The 15,996-nt window shown below is 35.8% G+C and overlaps 1 protein-coding gene and 1 pseudogene across 9 annotated transcripts in view; one reads left to right on the top strand and one right to left on the bottom strand.

Annotated features, from left to right (window-relative positions):
* Positions 1 to 15,996, top strand: part of Spata6 (spermatogenesis associated 6) — a 140,645-nt gene that overhangs the window by 106,724 nt on the left and 17,925 nt on the right. For all 8 annotated transcript variants that reach the window (XM_087214862.1, XM_087214864.1, XM_004869295.4 and 5 more), the window contains one exon: positions 4,757 to 4,848. In XM_087214862.1, the coding sequence (XP_087070988.1) occupies positions 4,757 to 4,848 (92 nt within the window). The remainder of the gene's footprint in view (positions 1 to 4,756; positions 4,849 to 15,996) is intronic.
* LOC106008109 (DCN1-like protein 4 pseudogene) lies at positions 7,844 to 10,414 on the bottom strand (annotated as a pseudogene). Its single transcript, XR_015452644.1, has one exon. The product of XR_015452644.1 is annotated as a DCN1-like protein 4 pseudogene (transcript).

Below are 15,996 nucleotides of genomic sequence, written 5' to 3' on the forward strand. Positions count from 1 at the left end.
GGCTGAGTATTAAAAGTGTACCCCAACATACACACAAAGCTATTTAGTGAACACTGGGGGACTTAACAATTCTAAGAGTTTATGGGAATATGTATCCAATTGTTACCTGACCACTTGGCTAACAAATTAGATATCAAGGGCCACCCACAAAAAAGAATACAGACTTTACAGAATTAGCCCTCAACTTCACTAAATAGAGAATATAAACCACAATAATAAAACAATGGAAATAGAGATTTTAAAAAGCTATTGATAGGGCCGAGGATTTAGCTTAGGGCTTCCTCCGCCTTCTTCGCAAGTGCAAGGACCCGAGTTCGATCCCCAGTACCAAAAAATAAAATAAAATAAAATAAAATAAATAAAAAGCTATTGGTAGAAATTGTCTCTGTGGCTCTGCAGAACTTAGATATTGGACTCAACACAGACCATAAGTCAGTTACATTAAATATGTTAAAAGAGGGCCAGAGGTTTAGCTCAGTGGTTTTGCTGCCTGCTGCGCAAGCCCAAGAACCTGAGTTCGATCCCTGTTACCAAAAAAAAAAAAATGTTAAAAGAACCAAAAGAAACTATGTCCAAAGAAATAAAGTATAAGGGTTATATCTCAGATGTGTTAGGTATATGTACCAACCACTCTTGATGAATGTAATCATTATGTACTGCAAACATTTACTAATAAAAATAAAAATTTAAAAACTTGTCTTTACCAAATAGAAAATATCAATAAAAGATAGAAACTATAAAAAAGAAGCAAATAGAAATTCTAGAATTGAAAATTATAAATCCAGAAGTGAAAAATTTCTGAAATGAAGAGCACTAGAAATAGAAAATTCATTAGAAAGATTCATTTGCACATTTGACTAGACAGAAAATAAAATCAGTGAACTGGAGACATGTAATTGAGGTAATCCAGTGTGAGGAACAAAAAGAAAAAACAATACCTATATTGCACAGATACTTAGAGATTTGTAGACTCCCATGAAGATTCCAACATAACTGAAATAAGAATTCAAGAAAGAGAGGAGGAAAAGAAAGACAAAAGAGATTTTGGAAAAATAACAGTCAAAAATGTCCCAAATTTGAAGAAATCTATTAATCATTCAAGAAGCTCAACAAAATCCAAGTAGGAAAAACCCAAAATCCATACCCAGGACATATTATAAATCATAAATCAAAAGCCAAAGACAAAAAGAATTCTTCAAGACAGAAGGGACTTATCAATATACTGGTACTCAGGTTCTCATTAAGATTTAAGGCTAAGGGGCTGGGGATTTAGCTCAGTGGTGCTCTGCCTGCCTCACAGGTGCAAGGTCCTGAGTTTGATCCCCAGTACCAAAAAAAATAAAGAAAGATTTAAGACTAATTTCTCATCCGAAGTATGGAACTCAGAAGGCACTGGGATAGCATATTCAAAGTGCTGAAAGAAAATAACCACTAACCATAATTAACCACCAAAACTATCTTTCAAAAATGTAGGAGAAATTAAAATTCTCAGGCAGACAAAATTAGAAAACCTGTCTTCCAGAAGGTCTGCGCTATAAGAAATACTAAAAGGAACCAGTCCTTCAGGTGGAAATGAAAGGACTGTACAGAGTAACTCGTATGTATGAGGTATGATACAAATATAGTGAATATTTAAATTTTTAAAAAAATGATTACACTAAAAGACACATTGCCATTAATCTCCCTCAAAACATCTCCCCTCGCTTTGAACACACTCGTCCCATTCTTTTTTCCACTTTCTGAAGCAGTTCTGGAAGTACTCTTTCACATCTTCATTTGTGCTGTTGTTCCCTAACTGATTAAAGGATTTACCCTTTATGGTCATTTTGATTTTGTGGAAGAGCCAGATGTTGCATGTTCCCAGATCTGTTGAAGAGGTTGGATGAGGACACAGTGTAATGTATTTACAAGCCTGGCTTTAATTGGATGGCAGTTAGCAGCAGCATTTACTCTATTTTTTGTCACACCTCACTCAATACTTGTGAAAGAAATTTATGTCTGTTACTATAACCAATTTTTTGTAGTTTAACCATTCACTTTACATTTTTTATTATACTTTGTCCATGAAGAAGAGCATGAATGATAAAGGTAATGAAATAGGTAAATATGAAAGGTAGTATAAATGTATTTCTTTGCCAGTAACTATTTCTCCTACTTGACCTCATAAACAATAATTATAAATGTATGTTGATGGGCAAGTACTAGGTGAAGATGCAATTCACATGAAATTAACAACACAAAGACAAGAGGAAGGACAGTGAATATATGGGAGCAAAGTTTTCATATTCTATTGAAATAAAGTTGATATTCTAAATACTTAAATATCGAGGTGTTATTTATAATCTTCATGGAAGCTACTAAGGAAATAGCCCCAAAATATAATTTTCATGGAATTCAAAATTACACTGGGGGGCCGGGGATTTAGCTCAGTGGCACTGTGCCTGCCTCGCATGTGCAAGGCCCTGAGTTCAGTCCCTGGTACTGGAAAAAAAAAAGAAAAGAAAAAAATTACACTAGGAAATATAAACTATTAAGACACATAGAAAACAAGTGCAAATGTTAAGTTACCTCATGAGTAATTACATGAAATTGAAAGGAATCAAGTATTGAAATTAGGAGGCAGAGTTTGAGAGAATACATAAAAAATGATTAAACTATAGTTTGTCTACAAGAAATACACTTTAGAGTCACATGCATAAATAAGTTGAAAGTAAAAGGAAAGAAAAAGACATACCATTCAAACAACATAAGAAAGCTAGAGTGGATAAACAACTAACAACAAAAGAGACTTCAAGAGACAATTTTGTTACTATAGACAAAAACATTTTTAAATGGGTCAAACCATCAGAAATATATGACCATTACAAATATTTATACACCTAAAAGGAGCCCCCAAATAGAACAAGCAAAAACAGAGGGAGAAATAGCCTATTAAACATAATAATTGGAGGCTTCAGTGCACTGTGTTCAACAATGGATAGAAGAGAAGATTAATAAAAACTTGTTCAAGATATGCCATGTCATACTATGATTAAAAACTCCAGATTTCAGCAGAAAATTGTAAGGGATGTAAGAAAGCAAGAAAGTGATACCAATACACAGTTAACAGCTTATGAAAAGATGTGATATGTTTTGCCTCTTTGCTGTTATATAACTTGACCATTTATTTATCTATCTATCTATCTATCTATTTATTTATTTACTTATTTATGGTACTGGGGATCGAACTCAGGACCTTGTGTTTATGAGGCAGGTGCAGAGCCACTGAACTAAATCCTTGGCTTGATCTTATAAAAAGTAATCTGGCAAGGACTCACAAGAGGTTTTTCAGCTGGGAGGGGGAGAATGTCCCTTCATGATATCCTTCATTTAGATGGGTATCAGTGCTCTTCATGAGTAGTTTTAGTGATTATATTCTAATTCTCTCTTAGATAACCTATTTTGTTTAGTTCTTTCCTTTATCACAACATACACTTTCATTGTAGCCCTTTACATTTTCTGTGGCATTAAGAGAGGAAAAACTCCACTTCTTTGACTTATCAGACTGTATAAAAATGTGCCATCTCCAGCTTTATGCTAGTTAATAAAGAAATCTAAAGGAAAGTTTCAAAATAAAAGGACAAATAAATACCATTCAAGCAATAACTAAAAGAAAGTTGCCTTACTTATATTATTCATAGATCAAAACAATTGAGGGAGAAAAAAACAGCAATAGAAATAAATGGAGTTACTTTACAAAGATAAAACCTAGAAGCTGTAACAATTCTAAATTTGTGTGCCCATTTTCTGTGATTTTTAAACTTGCTTATTTCTCACATTTTTACATTGTAAACGCTCTCTTTATAGTAGTAAGTCATGAGAAAATTTTAAAATCATTTTTCTTCATAATCTATTTCAGAATAAAGGAAACAAGCTCCTTATTAATGCTAATTTTTATTTGTACTTACTAGTTCTTTTTATTATTAGTTCTCTCCATTTCCATTCTTGTTTGACTAAGTGAGAAAGATATTTGATATTGTATTATATAAAATTACCATGCGTATGAACTTACTGTAAATTATATGCTTGTAAAATTATGTCTCAGAATCCTGTTTCTTATGTCTTGTATGATCTAGCTGTAGTGGTGCACACCTGTAATCTCAGTACTCAGGAGGGTGAGACAGGAGGATCACTAGTTCAAGGCCACCCTGGACTACATAAAGAGACCCTGTCTCAGAAAACCAAAGGAACAAAAACAATCTATGTCCTTGTATGTGTCTGTTAGAAGTTAAGAACAAGCTGCTTCTCCAAGGGGGTTAGCTGTTAATTTTCATGCCAATTTCATTTTGCCTTTTTGGGGTTGTTTTGTTGCATTTTGGCTTTGTAACTCATAGATGTATACTTGCATCTACACTGTTGTTTTAAAAAATTATTCCCCAGAATGCAAGTACAACCTTTTAGGAGTTCATGTAACCATTTGTGAGATGTTAATAATTTATACATCATGACACATCCATTCCCATTCATTTGTCAATTTGAGAAATATCTGCTTTTTCCCTTGTGTTTGGTAAACACTGTTAATGAAATTATAATAAAGCTATGTAGTTCTATTCATAAGGATAAGAAATTATCTTTTGTTTCCTTTCTTTAAAGATACACAAGCATTTGATTTAATATTCTATAATGGAGGAGAAGAGTATTTCCCAAAGAAACATAAGCATCATATTGTTGAAAGCTATGAAAAAGTGAATTAATGAAAATCTCTTAAATTTTTCAGGATGAAAGAGACCCAGAGAAAGATGACGAACTGGAACTGAAAAGAGGTGTTTTGTACAGAGACTCTGCCTATGACAGTGACCCCGAGAACAGGTACAAGCATGGCTGATGCTATGCTTTGAGCTGTTTCTCAGAACTGGTGTAAAAATAACCTGTGTTTCAGTCTGCTGACTTTGTGGGAAATTTTGACCCAAAAAGATATTTAATATTTTTTGACTGTATAAATTGTATTAAACTATTTTAATGTTTGCATTATGAAGCTTTTTAGCCATTTAGTGGCAGTGTTTTTCATCCTGTTTAAGATTTCATGTGGTTTCCCTGCAAATCCACATATTTCACTGTGCATTTATTCTAATTTTAAAATTAGTTTTCATAATTTTAGACAGTGAGTAAACCTTTCTTTAAATGACATAAGAGCAAATTCTGTTCTTCTAGCCTAAAATTTCAGAAATGTTGGTAATAATATTTTTGCAAGGTTACACTAGCAAATTCCATGAAGACTTGAATGCTATGTGTCAGTAAATTACCAAATTAGAGTTTGTAAATTGTGAGTAGTTATAGTCAAAGCTTCTCTGAATCTTTCTATGTTATATTACTGATTACTGTGTGGCTTTTACCTTCCTGAGATTCCTGAAGAAGAAATATAAGTGCTCTAAATAATGGAATATATTTTATTTCTAACTTGGGTTTTATATCAAATCTCTGATCTCTACCATGGTAAATAAACTATGTTGGACCATCTGGGGATATATGAGAATATCTTCAGAATTCAGAATATAAATGTGAACGTCACCTTCTTTCCCAAAGTTAATGCCTCCCAAGAAAGAGGCAAACTTGGGCTCTCATTAGGCTAAATTATATATTATAGATGAATCTGAAGGAGAAGCAATCCAGAGAGGAAATAAAAATTCAAAGAACATACACCTCAGTGAAGTTTTTTATCCTTTGTTGTTCTTAGAGTGCTAGTCCCTAGATCGTCATATGAATTACTATCCCAAGTTGAGGTGCTTAATCCATACAACTAATTGTGATTTGGATGGGAAGTGAGAGTAGGGTTGATACAAGAGTGGGTCTGATTTTCAAGCTTTTGGATACATAATTATTTGGGCTGCTTCCTAAAAATTTAGATTTTTGACCTCCTGCACCCCTATGTTCTGAGTCCTATATATGGGTAAGAACTAAAAATCTGCATTTTAGGAAATGTGATGGATGATTTTAGTACACATAATAATAAGGACCACATTTTTAAAGGCACTGATCTTGCCTTAAAAGTCTGTCAAAACCTTGATATGAATTCTTATTCCAATTCACCAAGTGATGTTAATGACTATTTCAGTCCCTCAGAACTTTCAATTGAGGGAGTTAAAGAGAGGATCAAAAAAGTTCTGTTTGTATATATTTTGAGATGACTTTATAATTCTTGCCACTCTTATATACACACTTGGACCAAAAGAATGGAACGGTCAGTCCTCTAAAACTTTTCCAAGAGTGTTTTTCTGTCTTTTTTGTTTTGTTTTGTTTTTAAAACTTCTGGTTTATTTCACAGCAAACCAAACCTTATTGTTCAGAAGAAAAAAGAAATAGCTGCATTCTACCATAATCATGATTTTTGTATATGGACACACACTATATACATAAAATTTCTGTCTTTGGTGGTTCAGGTCGGGAAAAAATAATATGAAAATCAGAACACCATTTGCAAAAAAACCTGCAAAACAATGGTCAAGAGTTATGTTTTACTCATTTAACATCATTTAAAGGTTCACATTTAATCTAAAAAACTTTTTGGCCAATACTCCAAATCATTACATGCTCAAGCATGGATATTGCTCACAACCACAGCAATCACTTACTCAAATGCACCTTGGCACTTTACTTGGTTAAATCATTAGACCATTATATGTTCACAAAACTTTAGGGACCAGGTTAGTCATTCAATAGCACCAGATAGGGGGGGTGAAAATGTACTCTATACATTTTCTTAAGGTCAAACAAAAAAAAAAGACATAAAATACAAATCTAAGCATACCATCCTTGTTTCCTCATACACATAAATAATGGCTGTCACTCTTCTGTACAAACGATTCAGGTAATGACAAGTGGCCCCTCCAGGAAAAGGTCCTAGAGTGTGATAAGGGTTAGCTCAATGCTGGTGGTTCCGTGTCCACTGCCTCCAATGAACACGTTGCCAGGAAAAGCCTGGTATGAAATAAACAAGGAAAACAAAACAAAACACTTCTCATTTACAGTTTCTTTTCCAAAAAACTAGGAAATTAGACATCATGAAATCTAACTGAAAAAATTCAAACTAAAAATGCTCTGCAGTTATAAATTGCCAGGAAGCCAGTAGATTTTCATGGAGGCAGCAAAATAAATTTTACTCAGCATGGCATAAAGAGCATCAGCAGACCAAACACTGGCTGGAGGAATGTAAAAGGGCAAAAAAGAAAAAAGAAAGTTTATTTGAGTTTAAACCCCGATTTTTAAAAAAGGTGCAATTTCAATTTGTTCATTTGTACTTATATTCAAGCTACTACAGTTTTAACATTAAAAACAAAAACTGTGTCTTGCATGGTGAAAATCATTTGTGGCATGTTACATGTCTACATGGTCAATAATTACAACTTTCATCATTTTAAAACACTAATATTATTAAGTAAAACAAATGATATTTGACATGAGCCATTGAAAAGTTATCACTCCTACCTCCTCTCCAGAAATTGACCTCTTAAATAGTAAGGTTAATTCTGGCAGCATTTGGTTATGGTAACAGTTGTTTTGTCTTGTTTTCTGAAATGCTACATTTGAGACCAAATAAAATATAACTGGTTCATTTGAAAAAAGGGACTAGAAATATGCCACAAAATTATTTTTACGATACATTTTTGCAGAAATAATCTCTAGGTGAAGCTTTTTATACACATATACAAAATTTAAACAGCAATATACACATAATCACAGTGAGGACATTGGCAAATTCACCAATCTGTAGTATAAATACAAACTGGAAAGCAGCCTTCCACGAGAACAATGCTACACAGCAAACAGAGCTGGCCCATTCAACAGCAAACACCAAAACATCCCTTCAAAAGGGAGACAGTGCAAGAAAAGCAGCATGCGCTTTGATACAAACAGCAATTTATGGCTAATGGGTGACATAACTGTGGTAACAGTGATTCTCGCGCTGCTATGCATATAGTCCTAGGACATCTGTTTGTCTTTATACCACTCCACAAACTCATCCAAGAAGACTGGCCATGCCCCATCTTCATCATAGTTGCTGAGGTCAAGGTTAATTGTTCTGCTGAATTCAAGTACATTGCACCACTGGTCTTTGTTAATCACTTTATATTTTGATTGCTCTAAGAATTGGTGAAAAACTGGAAAAAGGGGCCAGATTTTTCCTAATAACAGTCCCAACATGTACTTGGCAGTGTTTATGTCTAGGCTGCGCTGGTCCTTTTCCTGTGCAAAGTAAAATGCATATCTATAAATAAGCTTAAAGTTTGTAGAATCATTTAATAATGATCTCAAGCAATCCAAAGAATTTCTGAGTTTTTCTGTTGTATCACATTGTAAAGAAGTCATTCCTGTTAACCATTCTTGTAGAGTAAAATAACCCATGTTTTGTGCGTCCAATTTCCAAGCTAGGACAAGCATAATTACGTTTTCAGGTTCTACACCAATGTCTTCACAAAATTTCTCCATTCCTTCAGGACCCACAACATCCTCAGTACCTGCATATTCATAGAACCACTCTAAGCACCGCTTACTTGAGAAGGCCTCTTCTTCAGTCTTAATTCTAGTTGAATCGTATTTTCGATATATGCTATCATGTCTACACTTCTTGGCAGATAAGTCATCTCCAGAGGCAGGTCTTCTCTTTCTCCTTGGGGGCATCACTTTACTAAAGCAGTCTGAAGAACTGCAAGATCGCAGGCTTCCTGTTTGGTGATCGTCTTGGCCAACGTCTTCTGTTAGATTTAGCTTATTAAGGGTGTGGTAGATCTTATGAATATTTGCCAGTGTTGAGAGATGAGAGTTCAGCTGAAAGTCTCGCTTTCCGCCGCTCACTCAAAGAGCCAAGAGTGTTTTTCATACTAGTTCCAGAAGCTAGTGCTGTGATTTCAATATTATTTTTCTTTTTTTATGTTATTTTATTTGTACATTTTAGGTATACAATATAATGATATTCATCATTGGAAATTTGCACCTTTACATAATCTCTCTTGGTTCTTATTTTTCCCCCTTCCCCTGCCCTCCCTTCAACCCCTCCATCCCTCCCTATTTACAAAGACTTTGTTTCCATTTTTTCATTTTCTCATATTAATTCCATTCCCTTCTTTCCTTTCCCCTACCCCTCCCACTTCCCCTTCCCCTTTGCCCCTTTTCTTCCTATTTCACATTATCTATTATAACTTTTAGTCCTTATTTACATTTTCAGTTTCTCACACTACAGAAACTATTCAGTATTTACATGTGTCCTGTTTATTTCACTTAAGAGTATTACCTCAATATACATCCGTTTAGCTATAAATGTCTCTAATTTCTCATTTTTTATAGCTGAGTAGTACTCCATTTTATTTAAAAAAAACAACACATTTTCTTTATCCAGTCTCCAGTTGATGGGCATTTGGGCTGCTTTCAAGCTCTACCTATTACAAATTGTGCTGCTATGAACATGGGTACACATGTATCACTGTGGTATGATTCTTTTAATTCTTTGGGGAAGATACCCAGCAAGGGAATAGCTGGGTCAAATGGGACTTCCAGTCCTACTTTTTTGACGTATCTCCATATTGATTTCCACAGTGGTTGCACCAGTCTACACTCCCACCAGCAGTGGAGCAGTGTTCCTCTTTTCCCACAGCCCTGCAAGCATTTGTTATTGATTGATTTCATGATAGCAACCATTCTTTCTGGGGTGAGGTGGAATCTCAGCATTGTTTTCATTTGCATCTCCTGAATGACCAGTGATGTTGAGCATTTTTGCATATGTTTATTTGCTATTTCCACTTCTTTGAGAAATGCCTGTACATTTCAGATGCCCATTTTTGCATTGGGTCTTAAAATTTGGGAGGTCTGATTTTTTAAATTTCTTTATAGATTCAAGATAGTAGACTTTTGTCTGAGTAACAGCAGATGAAGGTTTTTCTCCCACATTGTGGGTTCTCTTCACACTGTTGGTGGTTTCTCTTGCTGTACAGAAGCTTTTTTAAAAAAATTTTTTATTGGTACATTTTAGGTACACAATACATTTACATTTATCATTGAGTGCTTGTACCTGTACATGATGTATCTTGGTTCTTATTTTTTTCCCATTTCCTGTGTGCCCTTCACCCCCTCCACCCTTCCCTATTTACGTAGATTTTGTTTCCGTTTTTTTCTTTTCTCATAATTTTTCCTTTCCCTTCTTTCCTTTCCCCTTCCCCTCCCACAATCCCTACACCTTTGGACCTTTCCCTGTTTCAAATTATCAATTATTCATTTTAATAATTTTAATCCTTATTTACACTTTCAGTTTCTCACACTACAGAAACTATTCGATATTTAAACATGTGTGTCCTATTCATTTCACTTAAGAGTATGGTCTCAAAATGCATCCATTTAGCTATAAATGTCTCTAGTTTCTCATTCTTTATGGCTGAGTAGTACTCTATTTTATAAAAAAAAAAAAATCCCACATCTTCTTTATCCAGTTTCCAGTTGATGGGCACTTGGGCTGTTTCCAAGCTTTAGCTATTACAAACTGTGCTGCTGTAAACATGGGTGCACATATATCGCTGTGGCATGATTCTTTTAATTCTTTTGGTAAGATACTCAGCAGGGCAATAGCTGGGTCAAATGGGACTTCCAATCCTAGTTCTTTGAGGAATCTCCATACTGATTTCCACAGTGGTTGCACCAGTCTGCACTCCCACCAAGAGTGGAGAAGGATTCCTTTCTCCCCACACCCCAGCCAGCATTTGTTATTGGTGGATTTCTTGATAGCAGCCATTCTTTCTGGAGTGAGGTGAAATCTCAGTGTTGTTTTCATCTGCATCTCTTGAATGACGAGTGATGTTAAACATTCTTTCATATATTTGTTTGCTGCTTTTACTTCTTTGTGTGAGAAATGTCTGTTCATTTCAGATGTCCATTTTTGAATTGGGTCTTTGAATTTGGGGGGTCTGATTTTTTCAGTTCTTTATATATTCTAGATAGTAGACCTTTGTCTGAGGTACAGCTGCTAAAAATTTTTTCTCATATTGTAGGTTGTCTCTTAGCTCTGTTGGTGGTTTCTCTTGCAGTACAGAAGCTTTTTAATGAGATCCCAGTTGTCGATTCTTTATGCTAGTTCCCATGCTACTGAGGTTTTGTTCATAAAGTCTTATCCTATGCCAGTATCTTCAAGAGTTCTACCTAACTTATCTTCCAGCAAGTTTACTGTTTCTGTCTTAATATTTAGATCTTTAATCCACTTTGATCTTAGTTTAGTGCATGGTGATAGGTATGGGTCTAGTTTTAATCTTTGGCAGGTTGAAATCCAGTTTTTCCAACACCATTTATTAAATAGATTATATTTCCTCCAATGAGGGTGTTTGGCTCCTTTGTCAAAGATGAGGTGGCTGAGTATGTCTGAAGTTGTTTCTGCATCTTCTAATCTATTCAACTGATCCTCGGGTCTGTTTCTTTGCCAGTACCATGCTGTTTTTATCACAGTAGCTTTGTAGTATAGTTTCAAGTTGGGGATTGTGATACCCCCAGCCATGTCTCTGTTGCTTAGAATTGCTTTAGCTATTCCAGGTCTCTTCTGCTTCCAAATGAATTTTTGGATTGTTTTCTCTAGTTCTGTGAAGTATATTGTTGGAATTTCAATCGGCATTGCATTAAATCTATATAGTAGTTTTGGAAGTATGGCCATTTTCACTATATTGGTTCTTCCTACCCAGGAGCAAGGGATGTCTTTCCATTTGCTTATATCCTCCTTGGGCTCCTTTTCAGAGTGCAGTAGTTTTCAGTACAGAGGTCTTTTGCTACCTTTGTTAGGTTGATTCCTAGATATTTCATTTTTTTTGGATGCTATGATAAAAGGAATTGTTTCCCAAATTTGTGTCTCAGTGAGTCTGTTATTTGTGTATAAGAAAGCTATTGTTTTTTGAGTGTTGACCTTATATTCAGCTACTCTACTGAATCTGTCAATTAGGTCTAGAAGTCTTTTGGCCAAGTTTTTTGGGTCTTCTATGTAAAGTATCATATCATCAGCAAATAATGACAGTTTAACTTCTTCCTTTCCTATCTTTATTCCTTTTATTTCTTTCTCTTTTCTAATTGCTGTGGCTAATGTTTCCAGAACTATATTGAACAGGAGTGGTGATAGTGGGGATCTTTGTCTTGTTCCTGATTTTAGTGTGAAAGTTTTCAGTTTTTGACCATTTAGTATGATGTTGGCTGTTGGTTTTTCATAAATAGCCTTAATCAGGTTGAGATAAAGATCTTCTATTCCAATTTTCTGTAGCATTTTTATCATGAATGAGTGTTGGATTTTGTCAAGTGCCTTTTCTGCATCTATTAAGGTGATCATATGGTTTTTCCCCTTGACTCTGTTAATATAGTGTATTACAATTATTGATTTCTGAGCAATGAACCATCCTTGCATCCCTGGGATAAATCCAACTTGGTCAGGGTGTATGATCTTCTTGATGACCCTCTTTATTCTGTTTGCCAGTATCTTGTTGAGGATTTTTGCATCTATGGTCATTAGGGAGATTGGCCTGTAGTTCTCATTTTGGGTTGGGTCTTTCCCTGGTTTTGGAATCAAAGTAACACTTGTTTCTAGGAATGAATTTAGAAGCCATGCTTCCCTTTCAATTTCTTTGATGAGTTTAAAGAGTAATGGTGATAGTTCTTCTTTAAATGTCTTGTAGAATTCCACAGTGAAGCCATCAGGACCTGGCGTTTTCTTTGTTGGTAAATTTTTTATTACATTTTCAATTTCACTCATTGTTATTGGGGTGTTTAGAATTTCTACATCTTCTTTAACTTTGGCAACTCATATGTATCTAGGAATCTGTCCATTTCTTCTGTGTTTTCCATTTTATTAGAGTACAGGTTCTCAAAGTAGGTATTGATGATCCTCTGGATTTCTGCTGGGTCTGTTGCAACTTCCTCTTTTTCATTCTTAATTGCATGCATTTGAGCCTTTTCTTTCCTTTTTTTGATAAGATTGTCTAAAGGTTTATCGATTTTATTTATTCTTTAGAAAAACAAACTCTTTGATTCATTAATTTTTTGCATTGTTCTCTTAGTCTCCATAGCATTGATTTCTGCTCTGATCTTTGTAATTTCCTCTCATGTATGAGCTTTGGGTTTGTTATGCTCTTCTTTTTCTAGGAGCTTGAGGCTCTGCATTAGGTTATTTATCTGAGTTCTCTCTGTTGTCCTAATATGGGCATTCACTGCTATGAATTTCCCACATAGAATTGCTTTCATTGTGTCGCATAGATTCCTGTATGTTGTACTGGCATTATCATTTACTTGTTGAAACTGTCTAGTTTCTTCTTTAATTTCCTCTGTGACCCATTGGTTGTTCAGGAGGGTGTTATTCAATTTCCATGTGTTTGTGGGAGTTTTGCAGTTTCTTATGTTATTGACCTCCGATTTTATTGCACTATGGTCTGATAATATACAGGGGGTAACTTCAGTCCTTTTATATTTACTTAGACATGTCCTATGAGATAGCATGTGGTCTATTTTGGAGAATGACCCATATGCAGCCAAAAAGAATGTGTATTCTGATTTTGTGGGGTGGTAAACATCTATTAAGTCCATTTGTTCAATAACTTGGTTCAGTTCTAAAATTTTGTTGTTAATTTTTAGTCTAGATGATCTGTCTATTTGTGATAGTGGGGTATTGAAGTCCCCCACTACAATTGTATTAGTGCTTATTTGATTTTTCATGTCCATTAATATTTGTTTTGTATAGTTGGGGACATTCATATTTGGTGCATATATATTTAGGATTGTCATCTCTTCCTCTTGGATTGTTCCCTTCTCAAGGATGTAGTGACCATCTTCGTCTGTCTTCATTAGTTTTGGTTTGAAATCTACTTTGTCTGCAAATAAGATTGCTACCCCTGCTTTTTTCTGGGTTCCTGTTGCATGGAGAACTGTTTTTCATCCTTTTACTTTCAGTCTATGAATTTCTTTTTGAGTTAAGTGTGTTTCTTGTATACAGTATATTACTCGATTTTGCTTCTTCATCCATTCTGTCAGTCTATTTCTTTTGATTGGTGAATTGAGACCATTGACATTGATAGTTATAATTGATAGATATTGACTCATCCTTGTCATGATGTCTGAGTTTGTGCCTTACTTAAATGTCTTCTCATTTTTGTTTTTGGTACTGTCCTTGGTTTAGCTCCTGGGTTGATACTTTGAAGTCGTTTATTGTAAGCATCTTTGTTGATGTCTTTAGAACACTTAAGGAATGGTTGCTTCTCAGAGGTGTCTTCCAGATATAGCTTGTCTTTAGGTTTTAAGTCTCTAATGGCTCTGAGGCTGTCTCATTTTCATTATACCAGGAAGGACAACGGATTAGATCAATCACAACACCTTAGCCCAAGTGATATGATCAGCAACACAACAGCATCAAGTACCTCTTAGAAAATAACAATTTGTGGTAGTTATTAATCTGTCACCTTTAATTGTGTGAATTAAATCAAAATAAAGGACTAACCCAGCATGTTTATAGTGAATGAACTCTTCAATACAGCAAATTTACCCTTCAGGATGCGGAGATAGAAGGAGTTGGGGAGGGAGGAATAGGTAAGTAGAAGGATAGGAGAAGGTTAGCAGTGAGGCCAGAGGGCACAGGCAAGAGAAGCAAAGAGAAGAAAAGAAAGATAAAGAAGAAATACAAATTAGGAGAACAGGAACACAAAAGGGAGATGAAGAACAATGTGGGACACCAAGGGAGCAAGGCAGAGAGAGAGAGAGAGAAAAGACAAAAGAAAGAAAAAAAGAGAAAAATAATTTTAAAGGAGTAGCAAAGAAGAAAAAATAATTTAAAATAAGAGCAAAAAAAATAGTGGTAATTTTGAAAATAACAGATAAAAGCTACAAAGGAAGGGCCTTCTTCAGGGTTATGTCTCTGTTCTCACAATAGACAATGTGGGCAGCAGTGTGCAGTTATAAGTCAATGAGTCTCAGCAAGCCAGTCACAGACTCATGAGATTCAGGTAGATTTCTGGCTGCAAGTCCCAAGTTGAGCTCCCTGTCCTCCTACGGGGTTTGAACTCTGCAAGGTTCTACTGCAGGTTCCAGCTGCCTCACCCCTGAAGATAGTCCAGGTTCCGATGGGAGGTGATGATCCCTCCAACTTACCAAGCACAGTGGTCTGGTATGCCTTTATTGCAGAGATTCTCTTCACTTTTCCAGTGGGCTTCAGTTTTCATCAGGGTGTCTGAGAGAGGCCCTCTCTCTGTTGTTCACTTCTACAGCTCAGGACAATGGCCTTTATGCTCCCCTGTACGTCTGTAGTGTGGATCCAAGTAGCTGTACAGCCAAAAGGGGTGCGGGGCAGGTGCCCATGCAGCCGAGCTGGAGGCTGGTGGGTAAGCCCGGGGGTTCTCACAGGCTCTGTCTCTGGCTCAAGTCTCTGGCTCGGTCCCCGGCTATGTCTCCTTTTCGAAAGTGGGCAGAGTGAGCCGGACTGAGCAGGGCGTGCTCAGTCCATGCCTGCTCTGCCCACACGCACGGGCAAGATGGAGGCTGGTGGGCAAGCCCGGGAGTCCTCACCAGTTCGGTCTCCGGCTCAGTCTCCCAGAAGCTTTTTAGTAAGAAGAGATCCCACTTGTTGGTTGTTTGTGCTAGTTGACGGGCAACTGAGGTTTTGTTCATAAAATCTTTTCCTACACCAGTGTCTTCAAGAGTTCTACCTAACCTGTGTTCCAGCCGATTCAGCGTTTCTATTTTAATATTTAGATCTTTAATTCCTTTCAATTTTAGTTTAGTGTATGGCGAGAGATATAGGTCTAGTTTTAGTCTCTGGCAAGTTGAAACCCAATTTTTCTAGCACCATTTATTTAAGAGGCTATTTTTCCTTTAGTGAGGGTGTTTGGCTCCTTTATCAAAGATGAGATGGCTGAGTGTGTCTGGCGTTGTTTCTGCATCTTCTAATCTGTTCCACTGGTCCTCAGGTCTGTTTCTTTGCTAGTAACATGCTGTTATTATCACAGTAGCTTTGTAGTACAGTTTCAA

The sequence above is a fragment of the Heterocephalus glaber genome, unplaced genomic scaffold (assembly GCF_053883595.1).
Source record: "Heterocephalus glaber isolate CG9 unplaced genomic scaffold, H.glaber_assembly_v1.0 deba00001451, whole genome shotgun sequence".
In the NCBI taxonomy this organism is placed as follows: domain Eukaryota; kingdom Metazoa; phylum Chordata; class Mammalia; order Rodentia; family Bathyergidae; genus Heterocephalus; species Heterocephalus glaber.